We start from the raw sequence: 14,986 nt of genomic DNA on the forward strand, positions 1-14,986 counted from the left end.
TTACATCAAGATGTCCCTATAGTGCCCACCTATCCTGTATCCTCTGTAAATAGCAGGTGGGCTGGAATCACAGATCAACAAATTGTCAACAGACAACACTGTAAATCTACTGTCATCAGTATACAGTTAAGGGAGAGTTATCCCATTTTTTGACCAATCTGGAAAATAAATTCTTTCTTCACAAATGTGTTCATAAAGGTGTCTACTGGAACAAATTCAGAACCCAACTACCTTGGGAAACTTTGTGGGAGCCAATTAAAGATGGGGTACCCGGAGGGCCTGGGCAAACAACTGGACATTTTTAAATTTGCCAATATGAACTTAAGGGATGTCTAATTATAGGTTTTGGGGGGTGCTGAATCCATTCCAACCATTAGTTTATAGTAGAAAAAATACTCCTGGCCATAAAATCGGCCATGCCTACTTTTCAGGGGGCCTATCACTTATCTATCTTTGTTGAGTGGTATATTTTGATTCTTGGGGTTCCCAAGGGAGTTGGGTTGGAACAAATTTGTGAAGAAAGCTATTGGTAAGCATTTATTTTACAGATTGATAAAAAAATGGGCTAACTCTCCCTAACTAAGTGCAAATACATCATCCTATATTATGAACACTGAATAAAAACGGTACTCCATCTGCAAAGTAGCCTATGTACGCCAATAAAACAATTAAACTAGCGGACAGTTGCAAAGTAAGCAAAACAAACCATGTAACTAATAATGTAACATTCCATGTAAGTGTCACAGCTTGCTTACGTGTTGTATCCTACACACACGTCAGGGTGACAGATAGACAGTCCTTATTAGTTTGATTTAGATTTTCAGACGAAAAACCTATGCTTGTTAACTCCATGGTGGTCACTTTAATAACACCATGTTATAAGTATCTGGCAGGCTTTTCGTTTCATTTCCAATGCCTAATGCCACTTGTATGCAAATGACAAATCCGTATGAGAACTCAATAAATAGCTAGATGTCAATCGGGGAAGAAAATAAAAATATTTTTTTCATTATGATTAAAAAAATAAATCAATAAATCAATACATCAAGTGCCCCCCTTGCCCCCCCCCCCCTATAAAACTGTTGCCCCTGATCTTCTTCAACCACGTGCACGTCGGAGGCAACAACGAACTGCAGAAACTGTCTCCGGAGGCGCTAGGCAAGCTGGTAGAGCTGGTGATGAAGGATCCAGTAGAGTCGGACGCCTTGCCTCTTCCTGAGGAGACCTCTGCTGAAGGCTCAGAGCTGCCTGGGGAACCCGACGGAGAGTTTAGCTGTGAGAGAGACGAGTTGGCGAACCTGGTTGAAGAGCTCAAACAGAGCACTGTGATTGGCTGTCACTGGAAGAGGCTGAGTTTAATCAAAAAGAGCTTCTTAGGTGATGACCTGATGGGCTGGTTGCTCAAAGAGAAGGGCATGGCCAGGGCCGATGCCTGTGACACCGGCCGTGCGTTGCTGCAGAAGAAGTACATGGTGAGCGTGAGTGGCCCTGACAAACGTCATCAAACTGTACAGGCTTCTGGAGCACGACCCCCACTCGGCCCTCAATGTAGGACAGACGGCAGTTGTGCCCCCCCCTGAAGGCTGCTGATCTCTCAGCTCTTCTGAGGGAGATGATCCTGAAGCTATTCTCTGAGTATCTGTCTGCTGATGGCAAGAGTGTAGACTATAAGGGCATGTCGGTGAGTCCTCTGTTTGAGCGCTACAGTGAGCTGGCGGTGCAGCTCCAGAGGTTGGAGCTGTTGTCCCTGAGCAGATAGGAGAAGCTGGCCTTCTTCATCAACGCCTACAACGCTCTGGTCATCCACGGCTACCTTCGCCTGGGGCCCCCCACCAACGTGTGGCAGAGATACCTGTTCTTTACCCATGTGAGCTACCTCATTGGAGGGGATGTGTTCACCCTTCAGGACATTGAGGACGGGGTTCTGAGAGGGAACAGGAAAGGCATAGCTCAGCTCCTCAGGCCCTTCTCCAAGACGGACCCTCGCCTACAGGTGGCTCTCCCTGATGCTGAGCCCCTCATCCATTTTGCCCTGAACTGTGGAGTTCAGGGCTGTCCACCCATCAAAACCTACACTCCACAGGACATTGACGAGCAGCTGCGTACGGCGGGCCGAGGCCTTCCTGGAGAATGACGACGGCTGCGTGGTGGATTGTGGGAAAGGAGAAGTGAGACTGAGCCAGATCTTCAAGTGGTACAAAGCTGACTTTGGATGCACCGACGAGAAGCTGCTGCACTGGGTGATGGAGCACATGGGCGACTCTCCTTAAGAAGAGCAGCCTGCAGACAGTCCTCTCTGATGGGAAGAGGACCAGAGTCACCTACCTTCCTTATGATTGGGGCACCAACAGCAGCGCTCACTGACACACACACACACACACACGCACACGCACACGCACACGCACACGCACACGCACGCACATATAGAAATAAATATTTTGTATTTTTATTTCAGTTAACCAAAATGTTTTTTGGTTAAAAAACATTAACCAAAACTTTTTTTTGTTTTAGTTATTTCGTTAATTTTTGTCAACTATAATAACCTACACACACACACGCAAAACACATGTGCATTTTTAGCAGTGCCAACCGCTCTACTCTTGACTTTGTCCGTGTGTCTGTTTGAGCATGACCTCAGCTTGACCTCAACAGCTGCGGCTGATTGCACACACACACACACACACACACACACACACACACACACACACACACACACACACACACACACACACACACACACACACACACACACACACACACACACACACACACACACACACACACACACACACACACACACAGTGTGCAGCCACCAGGAGGCAGAGTTTAGTACAACACATTTTTGGAATAAATTCACAGGGATTTCTGTAAAATCATGGTTAGAAAATAATCCCCAAGTGTATTCAAACTGTTTTATTGTTATTATTCTTATTCTGATTAGGAATAAAGACAAAACAAGAGCATGTGATTTTCTTTTTTTTTTGCGTGAGAGAGCGGCTGACCCGCTTACCCGCAGCCCGCATAATTGCCTCTGAAATTCTGACTCGACCCCAATTCTGACTGGCGGGTCCCGCGGGTTACGGGTCAACCCCGCGCATCACTAGTTTCTATCCTTTCCCCATCATTGAAAAAGTGTCTTCCTGTTCCAGTGTGTTCTCCCTTCAACCGGAGGAAGACATGACACTGTTATGCTAAGCAATACACCTCTTTATTAACCTCGCATCGCCAGTCTTTCCACCTCGGAGGAAAGCCTGGTATTCGTTATTAATGGCCTGTGTGATCCGGTCTAGGCCACGCCTACTGAAGAAAAAAAAAAGAAGCAATTCCTCTTTCCGGAAGTTGCGGTTCCGGTTTGGCGGAGCCGCTTTGTTTTGGTTGCCCCTGTTTGTTTCCCCAATCCCTATTTAAATGGAATACAATTTCCCCGTGTAGTCGGGGGCCCCGGGGATAAAAAAGGACCGTTTGGTTCAGATTCTCGCAAATTCGCCAAATTTGGCACAGATGTTGTCCATACCATACTTAATCATTTTAAGATGGGTGCCAAGATTGGCGCCCCATGGTACTGCCATATTGCGCAATCCAATATGGCTGCCACCCGAAAAAAAACGGAAAGGCCTAGAATCATAAATGATACCACTTTTTAGGGGTTTACTGGGTTGTATAATCTGATTCTGGTGTTATTTCAATGATTTGAGGTCAAGATTACCCCTCAAGGTCAAGTTTACTCATCAAAGTTAGTATATAAAGGCAATATCGGGGTAAAATCCAGTATTTCTGGTGCGCCATGCCAGATTCTACCCCCAAAAAGTTTTTTCTCATTATAAGCTATACTTGTATAATATGTATCAATGTTTCACAATTCAAAACAATCAGATTCTGGTTTCATCTCAATGATATGAGGTCAAGTTTACCCCTCTAAGTAAACATAAAGGTCATTTTGGGGTCATTAAAAACAAATCTTATCATTATTTATCGGAAATAATGTTTTGCCATTTAACCTATTTTCAAACTTGTCTGTCAGAGACAAGGCAGGAGTCAAACAGTAACAACATGTGATGTGTTTGCTGAATCAGCGTGCCAGTTAAACAAGGTGAAGGTAGCCTAATGAGGCTGTACTGGTGATTCATGGTGCACATACAAAAGACAGGTAAGTTGTAATGTTAGCAAAGTGCATGCATTTTCTGATAGACAACATAATGAAATTGGTGTATTGTTATAGTTCCATGGTGTGAATACTGTCAAAGAACATTTAGTTGATGTTGTTTTCAAGCTAGCTAACATTAGCTATATTAGCTCAGACTAACATTAGCTAACAATTGCTCAGAGATTACAAGCTAGCTAGCTCAGTGATTGTTGGTGAATGATATATTGCTGAGCTAAGGTTAATCTGCTTGCACACTTGCCAGCTAATAAGCTAACTAATGTAATTTTAAAGTTCCAATGTGTGATTTTATTATCCACAGATCAATAAGATTTTCTCTCCTTTTTCTACAAATTTCTTCGAGAAAACAGTCAGATTTAAGTTAAAAATGGTAAGGTGAAAATGATGTTATCTCATTGCTTTGCCCAAATAAAGTCAACATTCAATTAGAATAATGATATAAATTGATATCACATGGCAACCACTGTGGACCACTCTTAGTGATGCATCAGCAGCATGTGACCTTCTTGTTCGCTGTGGCTGCCTCAAGGGATGCATGGGCGCCCGGGTCTAAGTACCTGTATCTTCCGTATTTTTCAATAAAAAGCATTTTAAGCCGATCGGCGGCCATTTTCTATTTAAAAAATAATAATAATTATAAGGTGTCAGCGTGCAATACACCTTCCAACCGATAGGGGCGCATAGAAAGCATATAGAGAAAATTCTGAGAAAATGGCCGGCGATCGGATTAAAAAGCTTTTAATTGCACAATACGGACGATACGGGTACTTAGACCCAGGCGTTTTAACTTGTAACATCCGTGGCCGTGGGGTCAGCACTTTATATTTGAAATCTGAACGTTTATGTAGATGTACTGGTTGTAAATGTACAATTTTCAAAAAACAGGAACAAGTAGCGCCATGACTGTCATGGTATGACAGTAATGTTTCAGGCTAACCCGTACCCTATCTACTAGGTCACGAGAGATTTCGACCCAGGACAGAGAGAGAGAGAGAGAGACATAATAATATAGAGAGAGAGAGAGAGCTCTGTTCCGTCAGCACCAATAGGACATCCGTTTTTTGAGCTAGCAACAATAGAGCGTCGCAGTTCCCGCCCACTTCCTGGTGCAGGAAGTAAATACTCGATGCATTTTTCCCATTGACTTTTACAAAAATATTTATATAAATTAATCGTATTAATCATATCGTTAAATATAAAATAAAAAAAAATCACAGCATTTTTTTTTTTTATATTTAATGATATGATATACTATATTTAATAAATACCCTTTGTTTTGCCGTTTTCAAAAAAGTTTTTTCACAGAATCAAACGTTTTATGGTCATGATTCACCGCTATCCTGGATAGCTTGATTCTAGGCTTAAATTGATTGATATAAATATTTTTGGAAAAGTCAATGGGAAAAATGCATCGAGTATTTACTTCCGGCACCAGGAAGTGGCGCAACTGCGATGCTCTATAAGGTTTTGTTTCCGGCTGCCTTCAAAGTAAGATCCCCGCATTTAACTGTACTATGCATTTTGAAAAACTAAAGTACTACTCCACTACATTTCAGAGGCAGATATTATACTTTTACTCCACTACAATTATTTGAAAACTTTAGTTACTTGTTACTTTGTATATTTTTGATTATTATTACAAGACCACTTCAGCCCTATTTAAACTTTGGCAATTTGAAAATAGCCGATCTACAAGCAAAAGATTTTTATATTTAATTGCATTTTGATACCAGTACTTTTACTCAATTACATTTAGAATTCAGGACTTTTACTTGTACAGAGTATTTCTACATTCTCTATTTCTACAAGCTCTTCAGCTTCCATGCCTTCCTGAGTAACGGTAGAGGCGAGGACATCAAACAGGTGCCTCTGCTCTTTGCCCTGATGACGCAGAGGAGGAAACGGGATTACGTCGCCGTTTTCGAGGCTGTCAAACGCCTTGCGCCTAGCCTTAACGATGTTACGGTTGTGACTGACTTTGAAGTAGCTATCTGGCAAGCTGCAACCACAGTTTTTTGTGGCCCTGACGCTGGAGTCCGCGGATGTTCGTTTCACTGGGCTCAGGCGGTGTATCGGCATGTCCAGACGCTTGGTTTGTCTGTGGCCTACAGAAACGATGAAGAAGTCAAAAGTTTCATCAAGCAATTGTTTGCTTTGCCCTACATCCCGGCCGGTGAGATAGTAGACGCATTCAATCGCCACACATCGACGACGACAAAGCGGCTAGAACCTCTTGTGGACTACATCCATGACACCTGGATGAATGGCCAGTGGAAACCACAGCAGTGGTGCGTTTACCGACAAGCCATCAGAACCAACAACAACCTGGAGGGATGGCACTACAGACTCAACAACGCAGCACAGCGGCCAAGCTTGAATCTGTACCTGCCACATGAATACAAGAAGACTCACTCCAAAACCAACTCACCCCAACTCAAAAAGGAAAACTCACCCCGGAGCTAGGAACACTCACCCCGGGGGGTGGGTAAACTCACCCCAGGACCTGAGAAAACTCACTCCGGAACACTCACCCCGGGGGTAGGAAAACTCACCCCAGAAAAACTCAATGGTGTAAAGTACAGTGAGTTTTTGTTTTGTGGGTGGGTTAAACTTTTCCCCTCTACACCAAGTCTGTATGTTTAAAAAAGGCAAAAGTTAGTATTTGTTTGCATTATAAACACATTGATTATAAACACATTGGAATGTTCACTTTTCTGATGAAATCTACCTTGTATTTAAAGCACTTTAATTAACTAAATGTAATTGAACAACATAATTTGACATTGGAATGTTCACTTTTCTGATGAAATCTACCTTGTATTTAAAGCACTTTAATTAGCTAAATATAATTGAACAACATAATTTGGTAATTCTATACCTTCAAAGAGAGAATTTAATCCAGATATGGATTAAACATCATTATGAAAGCATTCTGTGAAAATGGAAAGCTCACATTATGAAAGCATTGTGTGAAAATGGAAAGCTCACAAGCCGGTAGATCTACCTTTTTTTAAACCATTTTTCACCATCACATTATGAAAGCATTCTGTGAAAATGGAAAGCTCACAAAGTTAAAAACCATTGGGGTGAGTTTTCCACAAAGTTAAAAACCATTGGGGTGAGTTTTCCAGAGTGAGTTTTCTCAGGTCCTGGGGTGAGTTTTCCTACCCCCGAAAATCTTGCGGGTGAGTTTTCCTACCCTGTGGGGTGAGTTTTCCGGAGTGAGTTTTCCTAGCAATGGGGTGAGTTGGTTTTGGAGTGAGTCTTCTTGATACCCTTGTGTCGTTGCTGTACAAAGAAGCTGGCACAATCTCACACCTACAACGTCTCGTCACAATGGATATGGTGGCACGCTACCAGCGAAAGAAAACTAAGTACACAGATGGCAAACTGGTGAAACTATGGGATGCCTATGCAATGAAGGAGTTTGACATCACCCAGCTGCTGGCAGCTGTTGCTGAGGTGAACACGATGCCACACGGGGTCGGACTGGCAAGAGCGGACAGCGAGGTCTAGCCTGGTCTCCTTTCTCTTTTTTATTCCCCCATTTTTTTTGTATATAACTATTTTTTTTTTTTTTTTTGTATATAACTATTTTTGATAACTTGTTTTTCTATGACTGAAATAGTGCACATTCGATCAGACTCAGCCTTTTTGTAATATACATTTTATTTCACATTTTTTTGTATATACACTACTATTTTTGACTTTTTTTTTTCAATCATTGAAATTGTTTTACACTGCCCTGTTTTGTTGTATATACTACTATTTTTGACTTTTTTTTTCAATCATTGCCCTGTTTTGTCAAATAAAATAACAGTTACGTTAATTCATTTCACCTCTTGTGTTGTGTTTAATGATGGCAACTACTGTAGATCTGCTACTTTCAAATTATTTTAGAGGAGAGGAGGACAAAACAGACAACATTACAATAAGGCATACATTATTATTTCATTTAGAAAAGAAGGTTTACAAAAAAACTTCTTAAAAAAAGTATGCAACTGGGGGACTTTCAAATGATTTTAGAGGAGAGGAGGAAAAAATGTATTCAACTGAGGGACTTTCAAATGATTTTAGAGGAGAGGAGGACATTATTATTTCATTTAGAAAAGAATGTTTACAAAAAAACTCTTAAGTAATAAGGCATACATTATTATTTCTTTCTTTTTATTAATAGAAAAATATGTACTGTAGCCTACCTACAGAATATTACAGGAATAGCAGGAAATAAGTACATTACAAATGATTATTTAATATAAGACTATAGGATAGGCATATCTACCTTTATTGTGGTTGATGGTCAGCACCTTTGAGACATTAGGGACATACTATAGATCTTTGATGAATGTAATGTGGGCATTATTTCCAATGGCCCATTTCATCAGCACTATAGATCTTTGATGAATGTAATGTGGGCATTCCAATGGCCCATTTAGAAAAGAAGGTTTACAAATGATTTTAGAGGAGAGGAGGACAAAACATACATTATTATTTCATTTAGAAAAGAAGGTTTACAAAAAAACTCTTAAATAATAAGCTACTAAATATAGGCTACTATAGGCTACTCAGGCGACCGTCACTTGTACCTTGTACTCTACTACCCTCTAGGGGTTACACATAGATACTACTTTCCAGACAATTCGACCCGGTAGATTTTGTGTTGAACTGACTCAAATTCGCGGCTGGTCGAATTGTCCTGGGTGGGTCGAAATCTCTCGACTCCATCTACTACAGGCTATGGGGAAATAGATCACAAATTGATTGTCAGCCAAACAAACAAATAAACAAACTAGAAAATGTGCTCCTCGGAGCACAGGTCTCCGCCAGGTGAGGTGGTAAAACTGTTCCTGATTAATTCTGTCTTACCTATTTATATTACATATTGTGATGTCACGTGAAGCTTGACCAATGTTAGGTGTTCACAGACCATGTGCCCATGTATGGAGCTGGACGGACACACGGACGGACACACACGGACGGACAAAGTGAAAACATACTCTCCACCTTGCCTTTGGCCTGGCGGAGACAATAACCAAACAACAACAATAAAACTAAGGATCCATAATAAAGTGCACAGTTTTTGTACCTGTTGTAGTGCGTAAGTGCATGTCCATCTGTGGAGCAATTGATCTGTATAGATCTTGTTCATATTCCAGTAGGATCTTCTCCACCAGGGAACAGATCTCCTCGGCCACCTGCGTCAGTCTCTCACTGACCACCACCTTCAACATGTACATCTTAGCGGACATTATGAGGTTTTAATAAACCTTACTATTGTTTTATAAACACAGAAACACACGTTACAAACTACAACATCAGCAGCTGTTTCACTTCGACAAGGCGAAAATAATGAGTTTCGGAGTGTGGTTTCCTTGTCTTTTCAAAATAAAAGACTGGTGGTAAATAAATAATTATTTTGACTGAAAAATTAAATATAGAGCTATTTACAATTATTCCAACACGAAATAATGACTTACTGCAGTACTTATCCCAAATGTATATATAATTGGCCAAGGTCCCACATCTGAAAATGTTTTGTGCCAGGGATCCCCAGAAAAGAAGATTTTAATATGTAAAAAAGAAAATCACAATTATTTTCCTAACATTTTCAATTTCAATATGTTTCAAAACTTTTCAAAAATAGTAGATGTACAAGCTCGGCTGTGAGCTTGTACAACTGATATTTTAAATAGCCAACATATAAAATGTGGATAAAGTGGTTAAAATGAGTGAGTGCTGATACTATCAATACATTTATAGCTGAGGACCACCTGGTAGCTGGTAGGACCCCTGGGGCCCCACTTTGAGAACCAATGACTTACTGCTCTTTTAATCTGTCTTGTTTTTCACTACTTCATAAAAACAAGGGTGTAGCTACAATGTATGTCCTATATAGATATTTCCTTGCAACATGAAAGTTCAAATGATTACAGTATTGTATTTTCATCTTAAAGGAGTAGTGTGGTATATTTTTATGAACATTACATACAAATCTAAACCATATATTAGAAATATTAAGATCACTTCACTAAGTCCACTTCCCAGGTTGAATTTGTCTCTAGCGAAAGGAACCGTTCTTTGTTGCATCTGTTCTCGACACAGAGCTGATCTCATCAAGCAGTCCTCGGGGGGTTGCATCTTAAATCTTTGACCCATTGACTAAAAAGACTCCCTGGGATCTAGAGCTATTGTTATTTTAACATAGTTTAAGACCAGGATTCCTCAAAGATCTCCATATATAGCAACATTTTGAGACATCTAACAATAGCATATTCTCTTTGATTAAATTAGTACATTTTCACCATCAGTTTGATGCTTCATGTCCATATCCTATATCAGGGGTTTTCAATTGATTGTGAACCAGGGACCACCACCCTGACTAATAATCAACCTGGGGACCACTGTGTTGGGTGGGGATATGTATGGACTAAGATTAGTGCTTTGGTAAGACTTTCTATGTATCCCATGTCTGCATCCCACTGTTTCTCAACCAATAGTCCACGGGATAATTAGGCCTGCAGGTGGTCCATGGGAAAATGTTTTAAAATATAAATAGAACAAATGTAAATAGAATAAAATACCTTTGTGAAATGTATTAAAATAATATTTAATACATCCATCAAATGTAAGAAAATATTTGAATTAATAGGTGTGGTGTGGGAGAAAAAGCTTGCAATTAAATAATAATAACAGTTAAGGGCTTGATTAAATTTATTGCACGATACTATGTGCAACAAATTATATCAAGCCCAGGCATTATTTAACTGAAATATGTGAGTGAAAAAGGTTGAGAACCACTAAGGATAAGGATAATTCCTTTTTAACAGGTCGTTCATGACAGTCCTTGCGGTCTTGTTTCCAATGAGAACCTGTGAGCAATTAGGGGTTAAGAGTCTTGCTCAGGGACAAATTTCATTTCATCGACACATATGCTGGCCTGGTCTGGAATCGAACCTGGGGCAACCAGGGCCTCTGGCTCCCTAGGTGGGCTCACTAACCACTCAGCTATGGCCACCCTACCCCACGGCTACCCTTATTCCATTCTCTTACTTTATCCAACCTTCCACTAAACTCGCTTTAGCTCGCTCGGTGGTGCCTCACGTGGCTCCAGTTCGCTTGAGACTGCGTGCCTCCGTCATGGTCCAAAACTTAACAAAGTCAATGGAGGGGATTCGCGGCTCCTAGGCACGGCTTTTGGGGTTTTCTTGTCGACTATTTACGGAATTGTCAATCCCTGTTATTTCACTGTGTTGGGGTGAAAATACTGTATTTTCTCTTATCCTCTTTTCAATACTGTAGCAAATGACTGAAAACTCTTTTTTTCAATCAATTCTCTTTCTGTATCCGGTCCTGTATTATTTTTACACGGCCTCTGCTGTTTGCATTACGATACATTTTGTATTAAATCGATTGAAATTGTCACCAGTTTGAATCGATTTTAATCCATTTGCCTAATGATCACCCCTGGTCAGGTCGCCCGGGTGAGGGTGTTTGATGTTAAGACACCCATGACCCCGGTTACATGTGTCCAGGTTGCACCACAAGGCGTATCAAAGTGCACAGGTTCTGAATTTGTTTCCATATACACTACTACGGCTCTGTTTCCTAATACCTAATTTGGTCCCTGATCAGGAAGTGCTACTAACCCGGAATTGTGGGAACTCACAACTCACAACATAGCAAAAATAGAAGTCGCACTGTGTCGCAATGCGACGCAGTGTGAGCTTGTAGATCTGCTATTTTTGCTTTTTTATAAACATTTTATGACGTACCTCCCCCTTCAGGGGTGGCTGTGGTTATAATGTAAATGTAAACAAAACGGTTCTGGGTTAACCCTTCATTAGTGGAAAAGAGCCAGATGACATCAGGGTGTTTTGGGCTCAAAGAAACTAATATTACAATACATTATGCCCCGTTCATCAGCCATCATCAACATCTTACAGTTCATTCTGTTTCATATCGTCGCTGTCAGGCAGAAAGAACTTGATAATACTACAGCGTCACACAAAAGCATTTAAAGTAATATATCCACAAGCTCGAAATGCGGTGCGAAGCGACACGTTTCGAGCTTGTAGATCTGCTTCTTTAGATGCTTTTGATTTTGAATAGTTTTGGACATATGAGGTTTCCACCCGACAAAGATGGTAAACAGTATACTTCGTTGACCGGGGACTCCCAGGGCTCTATACTTGATCCCTTGCCGTTTCCCCTCAACACCAAATCTCTTCAGCAAATGTTCTCCCCAGAATAGGGATGCTAGGGTTCATGTGGTTCCAGATGGTGTAAGTGATACTTTCTGTGTTAAAATAAGTGTTAAATAGCTCTATATTCTGATAGTAATCATTGCTACAGAGTGTTTGTTCAGTAACAGGGGTCTCCATGTCTCTCCATCTCTTTAATAAACAGAAAATAAATGTTCAGGTTGGGATAGCAATTTCATCCAATCAGGAGAGAGAACCCATATACGATACAGGATAGTGAAATTGGAAGTGATGAAACAAAACTGAAACACTATAAAATTGAAGATGACAAATGGGTTCTCTCTCCTGATTGGATGAAACTGGAAACCCACTTGAAAATGTATTTTCTGTTTACTAAAGAGCTGGAGAGACGGGCAGACCCCTGTTACTGAACAAACACTATTACAATGATTACTATCACAATATAGAGCTTTAACCTTTAACAAAAACACTTTTATCTAGACAAAATATATGACTTATAGCACTTTAACACAATGTAATAGAATTGCAATAATAAATAATACATTATAAGCTTTTCAATGGAAGGTCTGTGTTTCCTGTGGGCGGTCCTTCCTGTCTGACAGAGAGCTGAGCGACATCCTGTCAGTCTGTGTTTCCTGTGGGCGGTCCTTCCTGTCTGACAGAGAGCTGAGCGACATCCTGTCTGTCTGTGTTTCCTGTGGGCGGTCCTTCCTGTCCGGGACAGAGGTGATTGACATCCTCTCTCTGCGTTTCCGCTGGGCGGTCCTCCATTCCCTGCGGATCTTCTCTTGGGCTTCGGCGGTCATGGTCTTGACTGACAGGTGGTCTCTGTGCCCGGTGGCCTTTCTCTTCTGGTATCTGAGGAGGACAGAGTCATTGATTAGTTGATTGAATACTTTATTAGTGAAAAATGGAAACAGCACGTGGTACAGTCAGATGTTAAGGCTAAAAGGATAACACAAAATGTCCCGGGGACTTGTTTCCATTGTGGTCCTATGTATTCAATTCATCAATATAGCATAACACATTAACACATGTCATCAACAAATAAAAAACGCTATATGTAGGCTACAAAGGAGAAAACGGCAGCAGTGAATGACACCTCCTTTCTATGGGAAATTGCGTTTATCTCCCCTTGTGGTCTGATAGCTGATTCTTCAGGCCAGTTTTGAAAGAAACCAGTGATTTACATTTGGTAAGGGATGTTGTCAGGGCATTCGACATCTTGGCGGCAGAGCAGTAGAATGAGAATTTTCCCATGTTTGTTCTGTATGTGGGTGGTACTACCAGATCGTTGTCGCTCCCTCTGGTATTGTGGCTGTAGGTGTCACTCACTTTGGAGAAGTAGTTAGTTGTGAGGGTATTGAGGGCACTGTCCATTTGACTATCTTAAATACCAATCCCATGTTTATTTGCTTAAGCCTGCTTATAACGTCATAACGTCACATCAGTGGTGGAAAGTAAGTGCCACACAAAATAGCGGAGAGTCCTAGGGTTCCCAAGGAGGCAGAAATCCAATGCAAAAACAATCGAGGAGGGAGACCACTATACAATGCAAAAATGTTGCAATTTGTAACTACCGTACTAAACTTTTTGGTTTAGTAGTCTGTAAGATTTTAAGCCAATTGTTTGTTTGTTTGTTTGTTTGTTTGAACAAAACAAAAAAAGTTGTAAAGTAAATAAAGTCGATGAGTAGAGGTTAACCACTTTCAACCTGGTGTCCCTATTTCAAAATCGCATAAATAGCTGATCTACAAGTTCACAATGCAACACATTGTGAGTGTGAAGATCTGCTACTTTCGCTAATCATCGAACAACAAAGTGTTATTGAGTGGTTGAAACTTCCACCTTTCCCAGGTCAAACGGTGGGTAAATGGTCAGTGGTGTAAAGTAACTAAGTACTGTAAATTTTGAGGTATTTTTTTCATTCTTCAGTATTTACAATTTTCAATACTTTTACTTCTACTCCACTACATCTCAGAGGAAAATATTGTATTTTTACTCAATTACAAATTTACAATTTACATTGCAGTATTGATACTTTTACTTAAGTAAAACATGTGAGTACTTCTTCCATCACTGTGAACGGTGTGGGGAGGGGTACCTGTCGCGTCGTTTAGCCAGGTACGCCTCCCGGGCTGTGGGGTCAGCGTTGATCCTGGCTCGATACCGAGCCATCTTCTCTCTGCCCGACACAGATGTCTGCAACAAAACCAGTGTTTTTTCACTGACTGACTAAATATATTGACAATTTTGTCAACAAATAAACAATATACTAAAATGTTAGGGAGGGAATAGTGGAGAAGAGATCCAGTAGAACTAAAAGACAACTAATTTTATGTTTGGTTGCACTCGGGTGTTGCGCTATGAAAATAGCAGATCTACAAGCTCACAACGCGTCACAGCAAGCTTGTAGATCAGCTATTTTCAGCTTGCAACCAAGTGTAAAATCAGGCATTATGACACCATCAAGGCCAAAATACATTTTTGTCGACAAAATCAACTGTAGATTTAGTCTTAGTCGACTAAAACTAGACTAAAACTTTTCAGATGAATAAAAACAACTAAAATGAAATTTTATTCAAAAGACTATGACTAAACT

At 40.6% G+C, this 14,986-nt stretch overlaps 2 protein-coding genes across 2 annotated transcripts in view; one reads left to right on the forward strand and one right to left on the reverse strand.

The window, feature by feature from the left end:
• LOC311045769 (uncharacterized protein) overlaps positions 1-14,986 on the reverse strand; it is a 103,792-nt gene that overhangs the window by 79,477 nt on the left and 9,329 nt on the right. The window contains exon 4 of the mRNA XM_084057807.1: positions 14,489-14,586. Within this exon, the coding sequence (XP_083913933.1) occupies positions 14,489-14,586 (98 nt within the window). The remainder of the gene's footprint in view (positions 1-14,488; positions 14,587-14,986) is intronic.
• Positions 262-2,395, forward strand: LOC311045920 (uncharacterized protein; the record flags this gene model as incomplete). Its single annotated transcript, XM_084057992.1, is given in 7 exon segments — positions 262-330; positions 1,050-1,501; positions 1,503-1,566; positions 1,568-1,756; positions 1,760-2,110; positions 2,112-2,267; positions 2,269-2,395. Coding segments are annotated over 7 exon segments (1,377 nt in total). The 3' UTR covers positions 2,365-2,395.

This window comes from Gymnoscopelus microlampas (assembly GCF_963454915.1).
Source record: "Gymnoscopelus microlampas genome assembly, chromosome: 5".
In the NCBI taxonomy this organism is placed as follows: Eukaryota; Metazoa; Chordata; class Actinopteri; order Myctophiformes; family Myctophidae; genus Gymnoscopelus; species Gymnoscopelus microlampas.